This window comes from Procambarus clarkii, chromosome 36, assembly GCF_040958095.1.
Source record: "Procambarus clarkii isolate CNS0578487 chromosome 36, FALCON_Pclarkii_2.0, whole genome shotgun sequence".
NCBI classification, from domain to species: Eukaryota; Metazoa; Arthropoda; class Malacostraca; order Decapoda; family Cambaridae; genus Procambarus; species Procambarus clarkii.
In genome coordinates, this window is record NC_091185.1 from 35,740,283 (window position 1) to 35,751,644 (window position 11,362).

Below are 11,362 nucleotides of genomic sequence, written 5' to 3' on the forward strand. Positions count from 1 at the left end.
ACACACACACACACACACACACACACACACACACACACACACACACACACACACACACACACACACACACACACACACACACACACACACACACACACCTGTACATCAGTTGATTGACTGTTGAGAGGCGTGTGCACCTGTAGGTTAGAAAAGTGTCTATGTCTGTGCACCTGTAGATCAGAGTGTTTATGTCTGTCCCCCTGTAGGTTAGCGTGTCTATGTTTGTTCACCTGTAGATCAGAGTGTCTATGTCTGTGCACCTGTAGAACAGAGTGCCTATGTCTGTGCACCTGTAGGTTAGAGTGTCTTTGTCTGTGCACATGTAGATCAGAGTGTCTATGTCTGTGCACCTGTAGGTTAGAGTGTCTTTGTCTGTGAACCTGTAGATCAAAGTGCCTATGTCTGTGCACCTGTAGGTTAGAGTGTCTATGTCTGTGCACCTGTTGGTTAGAGTGTCTATGTCTGTGCACCTATAGATCAAAGTGTTTATGTCTGTGCACTTGTAGGCTAGAGTGTCTATATCTGTGCACCTGTAGATCAAAGTGTTTATGTCTGTGCATTTGTAGGTTAGAGTGTTTATGTCAGTGCACCTGTTGGTTAGAGTGTCTATGTCTGTGCACCTGTAGATCAAAGTGTTTATGTCTGTGCACCTGTTGGTTAGAGTGTCTATGTCTGTGCACCTGTAGATCAAAGTGTTTATGTCTGTGCACTTGTAGGTTAGCGTGTCTATGTCTGTACACCTGTTGGTTAGAGTGTCTATGTCTGTGCACCTGCAGATCAAAGTGTTTATGTCTGTGCACCTGTAGGTTAGAGAGTCTATGTCTGTGCACCTGTAGGTTAGAGTGTGTATGTTTATGCACCGGTTGGTTAGAGGTTAGGTTACTATCTAACGTTCTATCTATCTAAGACTTTCTATTTCACGTTCGTATCACTTTGACCTTAGTTCAGACTCATCTTCCTCCTGCATTCACCTCATATTAATTTTATTTCCTTGGCAGGTATTGTTTATTTCTGCCTCATTCATAACTTACTTCCCGCTGGTCAATATTGGCTTCCTTACCTCTCATCATTCATTATATATTCCCTTTCATTCCCCTCTATTATATCTACTCCTACTCTCTCTCTCTCTCTCTCTCTCTCTCTCTCTCTCTCTCTCTCTCTCTCTCTCTCTCTCTCTCTCTCTCTCTCTCTCTCTCTCTCTCTCTCTCTCTCTCTCTCTCTCTCTCTCTCTCTCTCTCTCTCTCTCTCTCTCTCTCTCTCTCTCTCTCTCTCTCTCTCTCTCTCTCTCTCTCTCTCTCTCTCTCTCTCTCTCTCTCTCTCTCTCTCTCTCTCTCTCTCTCTCTCTCTCTCTCTCTCTCTCTCTCTCTCTCTCTCTCTCTCTCTCTCTCTCTCTCTCTCTCTCTCTCTCTCTCTCTCTCTCTCTCTCTCTCTCTCTCTCTCTCTCTCTCTCTCTCTCTCTCTCTCTCTCTCTCTCTCTCTCTCTCTCTCTCTCTCTCTCTCTCTCTCTCTCTCTCTCTCTCTCTCTCTCTCTCTCTCTCTCTCTCTCTCTCTCTCTCTCTCTCTCTCTCTCTCTCTCTCTCTCTCTCTCTCTCTCTCTCTCTCTCTCTCTCTCTCTCTCTCTCTCTCTCTCTCTCTCTCTCTCTCTCTCTCTCTCTCTCTCTCTCTCTCTCTCTCTCTCTCTCTCTCTCTCTCTCTCTCTCTCTCTCTCTCTCTCTCTCTCTCTCTCTCTCTCTCTCTCTCTCTCTCTCTCTCTCTCTCTCTCTCTCTCTCTCTCTCTCTCTCTCTCTCTCTCTCTCTCTCTCTCTCTCTCTCTCTCTCTCTCTCTCTCTCTCTCTCTCTCTCTCTCTCTCTCTCTCTCTCTCTCTCTCTCTCTCTCTCTCTCTCTCTCTCTCTCTCTCTCTCTCTCTCTCTCTCTCTCTCTCTCTCTCTCTCTCTCTCTCTCTCTCTCTCTCTCTCTCTCTCTCTCTCTCTCTCTCTCTCTCTCTCTCTCTCTCTCTCTCTCTCTCTCTCTCTCTCTCTCTCTCTCTCTCTCTCTCTCTCTCTCTCTCTCTCTCTCTCTCTCTCTCTCTCTCTCTCTCTCTCTCTCTCTCTCTCTCTCTCTCTCTCTCTCTCTCTCTCTCTCTCTCTCTCTCTCTCTCTCTCTCTCTCTCTCTCTCTCTCTCTCTCTCTCTCTCTCTCTCTCTCTCTCTCTCTCTCTCTCTCTCTCTCTCTCTCTCTCTCTCTCTCTCTCTCTCTCTCTCTCTCTCTCTCTCTCTCTCTCTCTCTCTCTCTCTCTCTTCATCCGGCTCTACATTATTAAAGTTTGTCTTTGTTGTTTGTCAAACGAAAAGTCTGGCGCTTCACGTTTTTGTGTTTTATATTTTTTGAGTGATATAAAAAAGCATCGCTAATATATTTGCTTTTGTTGTTGGGCCAGAATTCAACTCCGGAAAATTCAAGCAAATATAAATGTTGAGCATTAACAAATAGATGAGTTTCAGACCGTAGTCCAAGTATCTGAAGTAATATTATGTTCTCGATTTAAAAGTAATAATAATAATAATAATAATTGCATATGAATCGTGCACTCCAGAAGCAGAATATAGAGCTTCTGTTGCTTAACCAGCTGGTCTGGACGGTAGAGCGATGGACTCGCTTCTTGCAGGTCGGCGTTAAATTCCCGACCGTCCAAGTGATTGAGTACCATTTCTTTCACCCGTCCCACCCCAAACCCTTATATCCAGACCCCTTCCCAGTGCTATATACTCGTAATGGCTTGGCGCTTTCTCCTGATAGATTTCTTCGTTCCTAGATTTTCTGTTATTATGCTCTACATCTCTTTGTGTTGGTCTGAAGCTATTGAACTGTACGTAAGCGAATCTGTGACCGTAATCTGTTTGTCAGGATGTCTGAGGGTCAGATAGTCTGTGAGACGGTGAGATCCATATTAATTAATCTAGTGCTTGATCTATTTGTTCAATGTTATTGACAAAATAAATATTTTCAAAAAACAGAGATAGAGGTAAGGATTTTGACTAATATGTTGAAGAAGCAAAGACAAGTGTTCTAAAGGGATGATATACCGTTAATTTCAAAATTTTCATTTGTAATTTCAGGAAATAAATCCTCCAAATCGTGTGTAAAGAATGTATGTTGGAAGACGTAGTTAAGTATACAAGAAATTGGGGGGATTTTTGTGGTTTGAAGCTTTAACTCTTTCAACCATCACCACTCAAACTATACCCATTCGCTCTTCAACCATCACTACTCTACCCATTACCCCTTCAACCATCCCTACTCTAACCATTATTCCTTCAACCATCACTACTCTAACCATTATCCCTTCAACCATCACTACTCAACCCATTACCCCTTCAAACATCACTACTCAACCCATTACCCCTTCAACCATCACAAGTTTAACCATTACCCCTTCAACCATCACTACTCTACCCATTACCCCTTCAACCATCACTACTCTACCCATTACCCCTTCAACCATCACTAATCTAACCATTTCCCCTTCAACCATCACTAATCTAACCATTACCCCTTCAACCATCACTACTCTACCCATTACCCCTTCAACCATCACTAATCTAACCATTACCCCTTCAACCATCACTAATCTAACCATTACCCCTTCAACCATCACTCCTTTTGCTATTACCCCTTCAACCATCACTACTTTTACTATTACCCCTTCAACCATCACTACTCTAACCATTACTCCTTAAACCATCACCTCACCCCTTCAACCATCACTGATTCAGTCTTCACCCCTCCAAGTAATTTGTCTCTCCCATCCATCAATCACACTTCAAACCTTCAACCCTCTGACTATGATGCTCCAGACGTGAACACCTTCAACCATTATGTCACCAACAATCACTCCTCCAAACGACAGTTCCCAGACCTTCATTCCTCTTACCATCATTCTTTCAACCATTATCCCTCCAACTATCATTCCACCAACCATTACTCCAACTATCATCGCTCCAACCATTACTCCAACTATCATCCCTCCAACCATTACTCCAACTATCATCCCGCCAACCATTACTCAACTATCATCCCTCCAACCATTACTCCAACTATCATCCCACCAACCATTACTCCAACTATCATCCCGCCAACCATTACTCCAACTATCATCTCTCCAACCATTACTCCAACTATCATCTCTCCAACCATTACTCAACTATCATCCCTCCAACCATTACTCCAACTATCATCCCACCAACCATTACTCAACTATCATCCCTCCAACCATTACTCCAACTATCATCCCACCAACCATTACTGCAACTATCATCTCTCCAACTATCATCCCTCCAACCATTACTCCAACTATCATCCCTCCAACCATTACTCCAACTATCATCCCACCAACCATTACTAAAACTATCATCCCACTAACCATTACTCCAACTATCATCCCACCAACCATTACTAAAACTATCATCCCACCAACCATTACTAAAACTATCATCCCACCAACCATTACTCCAACTATCATCCCACCAACCATTACTAAAACTATCATCCCACCAACCATTACTAAAACTATCATCCCACTAACCATTACTCCAACTATCATCCCACCAACCATTACTAAAACTATCATCCCACCAACCATTACTCCAACTATCATCCCACCAACCATTACTAAAACTATCATCCCACCAACCATTACTCCAACTATCATCCCACCAACCATTACTCCAACTATCATCCCACCAACCATTACTAAAACTATCATCCCACCAACCATTACTCCAACTATCATCCCACCAACCATTACTAAAACTATCATCCCACCAACCATTACTCCAACTATCATCCCACCAACCATTACTAAAACTATCATCCCACCAACCATTACTCCAACTATCATCCCACCAACCATTACTCCAACTATCATCCCACCAACCATTACTCCAACTATCATCCCGCCAACCATTACTCCAACTATCATCTCTCCAACCATTACTCCAACTATCATCTCTCCAACCATTACTCAACTATCATCCCTCCAACCATTACTCCAACTATCATCCCACCAACCATTACTCAACTATCATCCCTCCAACCATTACTCCAACTATCATCCCACCAACCATTACTGCAACTATCATCTCTCCAACTATCATCCCTCCAACCATTACTCCAACTATCATCCCTCCAACCATTACTCCAACTATCATCCCACCAACCATTACTAAAACTATCATCCCACTAACCATTACTCCAACTATCATCCCACCAACCATTACTAAAACTATCATCCCACCAACCATTACTAAAACTATCATCCCACCAACCATTACTCCAACTATCATCCCACCAACCATTACTAAAACTATCATCCCACCAACCATTACTAAAACTATCATCCCACTAACCATTACTCCAACTATCATCCCACCAACCATTACTAAAACTATCATCCCACCAACCATTACTCCAACTATCATCCCACCAACCATTACTAAAACTATCATCCCACCAACCATTACTCCAACTATCATCCCACCAACCATTACTCCAACTATCATCCCACCAACCATTACTAAAACTATCATCCCACCAACCATTACTCCAACTATCATCCCACCAACCATTACTAAAACTATCATCCCACCAACCATTACTCCAACTATCATCCCACCAACCATTACTAAAACTATCATCCCACCAACCATTACTCCAACTATCATCCCACCAACCATTACTCCAACTATCATCCCACCAACCATTACTCCAACTATCATCCCACCAACCATTACTCCAACTATCATCCCACCAATCATTACTCCAACTATCATCCCACCAACCATTACTAAAACTATCATCCCACCAACCATTACTCCAACTATCATCCCACCAACCATTACTCCAACTATTATCCCACCAACCATTACTCCAACTATCATCCCTCCAACCATTACTCCAACTATCATCCCACCAACCTCGCTCTAAAGCATTCTTATGCCTGTTATTCTCCTCGGAAATTATTACCTCTTGTTATGTAATCTTCCTCTCCATTATTTCCATCCAATGCGAAACTTCATTTCTATTTCACTTATTACAAACAAACCTCCAACCATGACACATCCGCCCAGTCTATGTCCAGCCACACAGCTAGCTACCATGTAGTCTGTTACCTATCAAGTAAGTTCCCCAAAAGCCTCACTCCAACGACCATAACTCTCCAACCACCATCTCCATCACCTCTCATAACTCCTTGAGTTTTCTTGACTCCGTCGTCAACTCACCACTAATCTCTCCATCATCCTCTATTACCACTTGGTTCCGTCTTCGCCTCCTCTCAGCTGACCTCATACATGTCTCACTTATGTCTTGTTTTCGTTCCCCTCCCTCCCTCTCTCTTATCTCTCAATTCCCTCCCACACCTCACACTCCTCTCTCATGCTCATTTAATTTCACTCTCACTGACCACTTACTTTCTTTTATCTCTCTATTCTGTTCCACTGTACTCGTATAACCCTATTCATTTTCTCACGTTTTCATGATCTATTTCAATTATTTAGCTTTTTAAAGGTTTAACTATTATTTCTTTCTATTTAACTTCCTCATCTTTTTGCATTTCTGATTGACCTCAGGACTCACCTCCATCTTGCCTTCACCTCATACTCACTCCGAAGTTTGTTTTTATACATTTCGTCATGTTTTATCATTAGGTACTTTCCTGTGGTCAATATTTCTCATGAGTCATGTTACTTCTCCCTCTCCCCTCTATCACATCTTCACTTGGTCTCTCTCCTACTCAATCGTTCTCTTCATTCATTTAAGCCAAGAAATATCAGGTATGTCCGTTGTGTTAATCAGAAGAATTCCTCACTAAATTTTCTGGCATGGTGTTTTTAGAGTGATACAAAAAAAGTTTATATATTTACTTTAAGGGTTTCTGTAGAAAAAGAGGAAGTATTAGTGTTTCTGTAGAAAAAGAGGATACATACAACTATCAGTACCGAAATATTATTAATCAGTTAAAATGAGATGTATTTGTGTCTCAAACCGTCGTTCTATTAAATGTAATTATTGTATTTGCAGATTTAAAAATGAAAATACAGGTAAGTCGTAATTGTAAAACAAGAAACTGGCTTTTGAAATCCTGTCTCTGGAGTTGCATGTCAGTGAGTGTCTGGGCCTCTCCAAGTCAGGTAGTCTGACAGCCGGAGAGTTGAACTTTACTGTTCTTGTTCTACTTTCGCGGTGAAGTTGAACATAAATCAATTTCTTAAACGTAATAAAATATTGATGTTATATTTTGATGAATCTATTGGAGAAGAAAATACCAGTTTACTGAAGGGGCGATTTTTTTGTTTCCCAATTGACACTGACTATGCCAAAAAATAAGTCCTGAAATTTTGGGTAAACACCGACCTTGAAGAGTTAATTTAATTATTTAATTTATTTAATTAGTTAATTTAATTTAATTATTAAAATATATTTTGTATTTATTTCCGGAATTAACGGGTTAGCGTTAATACCAGAAATAAATACAAAATCTCTTCAATAATCACTTCTCCATTTATAACACCGTCAACCGTCTACTATCCAATTCTAACTATCACCTCTCTTATTATAAACCCATCCCTCTAATTGTAACCTTTCTAACCATCCCTGTTCCAACCATCACCACTTCAACTATCGCCCTTCCAACCATCACTCCTGCAATAGTTGGAGGAGTGATGGTTGGAGAACCATCACCCCTCCAACCATCACCCCTCCAACCATCACCCCTCCAACCATCACCCCTCCAACCATCACCCCTCCAACCATCACCCCATGAACCATTTCTTGCAACACCATTCCAACTATCTTGCTTCCTTCGTGACTCATTCCAGCATTACCTCCCCAGTTATCACCACTACTGTGATCAACTGAATGACCATCTCACGCTCCAACTGTCATCATTTATACTGTTTATCAACTGTTTATCAACTGGGACCCAGCTGGCTTGCAGCAGCAACGCTGGGACCCAGCTGGCTAGCAGCAGCTACGCTGGGACCCAGCTGGCTAGCAGCAGCAACGCTGGGACCCAGCTGGCTAGCAGCAGCTACACTGGGACCCAGCTGGCTAGCAGCAGCTACGCTGGGACCAAGCTGGCTAGCAGCAGCAACGCTGGGACCCAGCTGGCTAGCAGTAGCAACGCTGGGACCCAGCTGGCTAGCAGCAGCTACACTGGGACCCAGCTGGCTAGCAGTAGCAACGCTGGGACCCAGCTGGCTAGCAGCAGCTACGCTGGGACCCAGCTGGCTAGCAGCAGCTACACTGGGACCCAGCTGGATAGCAGCGGCTACACTGGGACCCAGCTAGCTAGCAGCAGCTACACTGGGACCCAGCTGGCTAGCAGCAGCTACACTGGGACCCAGCTGGCTAGCAGCAGCAACGCTGGGACCCAGCTGGCTAGCAGCAGCTACGCTGGGACCCAGCTGACTAGCAGCAGCAACGCTGGGACCCAGCTGGCTAGCAGCAGCTACACTGGGACCCAGCTGGATAGCAGCGGCTACACTGGGACCCAGCTGGCTAGCAGCAGCTACACTGGGACCCAGCTGGCTAGCAGTAGCAACGCTGGGACCCAGCTGTCTAGCTGCAGCTACACTGGGACCCAGCTGGCTAGCAGCAGCTACGCTGGGACCCAGCTGGCTAGCAGCAGCTACGCTGGGACCCAGCTGGCTAACAGCAGCTACGCTGGGACCCAGCTGACTAGCAGCAGCTACGCTGGGACCCAGCTGGCTAGCAGCAGCTACGCTGGGACCCAGCTGGCTAGTAGCAGCTACGCTGGGACCCAGCTGGCTAACAGCAGCTACGCTGGGACCCAGCTGGCTAGCAGCAGCTACGCTGGGACCCAGCTGGCTAGCAGCAGCTACGCTGGGACCCAGCTGGCTAGTAGCAGCTACGCTGGGACCCAGCTGGCTAACAGCAGCTACGCTGGGACCCAGCTGGCTAGCAGCAGCTACGCTGGGACCCAGCTGGCTAGCAGCAGCTACGCTGGGACCCAGCTGGCTAGCAGCAGCTACGCTGGGACCCAGCTGGCTAGCAGCAGCTACGCTGGGACCCAGCTGGCTAGCAGCAGCTACGCTGGGACCCAGCTGGCTAGCAGCAGCTACGCTGGGACCCAGCTGGCTAGCAGCAGATACGGTGAGAGAGTAACCACCAGCTCCATTGTACGGCACACCGTGATGCGCTACGGGTAAACACAACAAGTAATAAAACCCTATAACATCAGGCCCGAAAGAACGACCGAAACCTACGGCCTGTCACGTACAGCATACTCAGAAATGAAGTATATTTAGAAGTACATCTAGATCGTGCGGGACAAGAGCAGCGCCATCTTGTAGAGGGCGGTAATTAAGGCCTGGACCACGAGAGGCAACAACACCTTCTACCCTCCAGGCTGGCGCACCACAGGAACACTTGGCCGCTAGTGACCAAATTGATGAGGGCACGGGTGGGGCTCATGTGTGTGGTGAGGATGGGTCTCATGTGTGAGATGAGGGTGGGTCTCATGTGTGAGGTGAGGGTGGGTCGCCGTCACCACGTGTGGCACAAGACCCACCGTCACCAGGTCTCGTCAGGAGGTCATGACGCACATGTCATGAGGTCATGACGCACATGTCAGGAGGTCATTATGCACATGTCATGAGGTCATGACGCACATGTCAGGAGGTCATTATGCACATGTCATGAGGTCATGACGCACATGTCAGGAGGTCATTATGCACATGTCAGGAGGTCATGACGCACATGTCAGGAGGTCATTATGCACATGTCAAGGGGTCATGACGCACATGTCAGGAGGTCATTATGCACATGTCAGGAGGTCATGACGCACATGTCAAGGGGTCATGACGCACATGTCAGTTGGTCATTATGTACATGTCAGGAGGTCATGACGCACATGTCAGGGGGTCATGACGCACATGTCAAGGGGTCATGACGCACATGTCAGAAGGTCATTATGCACATGTCAGGAGGTCATGACGCACATGTCAAGGGGTCATGACGCACATGTCAGGAGGTCATTATGTACATGTCAGGAGGTCATGACGCACATGTCAGGGGGTCATGACGCACATGTCAGGAGGTCATTATGCACATGTCAGGAGGTCATGACGCACATGTCAGGAGGTCATTATGCACATGTCAAGGGGTCATGACGCACATGTCAGGAGGTCATTATGCACATGTCAGGAGGTCATGACGCACATGTCAAGGGGTCATGACGCACATGTCAGTTGGTCATTATGTACATGTCAGGAGGTCATGACGCACATGTCAGGGGGGTCATGACGCACATGTCAAGGGGTCATGACGCACAAGTCAGAAGGTCATTATGCACATGTCAGGAGGTCATGACACACATGTCAGGAGGTCATAACGCACATGTCAGGAGGTCATGACGCACATGTCAGGAGGTCATGACGCACGTGTTTAGGAGAGTTGTGCCTTAAGCATAGACACTGTGTCTTCCCATATTAACAGGGACTTGATGAAATAAACGTATAAATGACCCCTCACTTGCTCTAGTGCTCTTGGGAGGTGGTGATCTTTGGTGTATTTAAATACTCCGAAATTACCATCTCTTTTAAGGGTCTGAGCAGGTGGTGGAGCGGGTTAAGGCGTACCTGTTATGCCAGTTGCTGGAAGGCTTCTGTGCTGGCTAGGGTTCGAGTCTCCTGGTGGGAAAGTGTTCTAAAGTTGTATACTTCACTCTCGTGTTTAGGAGAGTTGTGCCTTAAGCATAGACACTGTGTCTTCCCATATTAACAGGGACTTGATGAAATAAACGTATAAATGACCCCTCACTTGCTCTAGTGCTCTTGGGAGGTGGTGATCTTTGGTGTATTTAAATACTCCGAAATTACCATCTCTTTTAAGGGTCTGAGCAGGTGGTGGAGCGGTTTAAGGCGTACCTGTTATGCCAGTTGCTGGAAGGCTTCTGTGCTGGCTAGGGTTCGAGTCTCCTGGTGGGAAAGTGTTCTAAAGTTGTATACTTCACTCTCGTGTTTAGGAGAGTTGTGCCTTAAGCATAGACACTGTGTCATCCCATATTAACAGGGACTTGATGAAATAAACACATAAATGACCCCTCACTTGCTCTAGTGCCCTTGGGAGGTGGTGATCTTTGGTGTATTTAAATACTCCGAAATTACCATCTCTTTTAAGGGTCTGAGCAGGTGGTGGAGCGGGTTAAGGCGTACCTGTTATGCCAGTTGCTGGAAGGCTTCTGTGCTAGCTAGGGTTCGAGTCTCCTGGTGGGAAAGTGTTCTAAAGTTGTATACTTCACTCTCGTGTTTAGGAGAGTTGTGCCTTAAACATAGACACTGTGTCTTCCCATATTAACAGGGAC

At 45.5% G+C, this 11,362-nt stretch overlaps 2 protein-coding genes across 2 annotated transcripts; both read left to right on the forward strand.

The window, feature by feature from the left end:
- The first annotated feature begins 3,854 nt into the window (after window positions 1–3,854).
- On the forward strand, window positions 3,855–5,204 carry LOC138371758 (mucin-2-like). The gene has a single exon (XM_069336779.1). The coding sequence runs from the start codon at window positions 3,855–3,857 to the stop codon at window positions 5,202–5,204; it is 1,350 nt and encodes a 449-aa protein (XP_069192880.1).
- Window positions 5,205–7,064: 1,860 nt separating this feature from the next.
- On the forward strand, window positions 7,065–9,206 carry LOC138371759 (mucin-22-like). The gene is made up of 2 exons (XM_069336780.1): window positions 7,065–7,076; window positions 7,962–9,206. Exons 1-2 carry the CDS (start codon window positions 7,065–7,067, stop codon window positions 9,204–9,206), a joined length of 1,257 nt encoding a protein of 418 aa, XP_069192881.1.
- The last annotated feature ends 2,156 nt before the right edge of the window (window positions 9,207–11,362 follow it).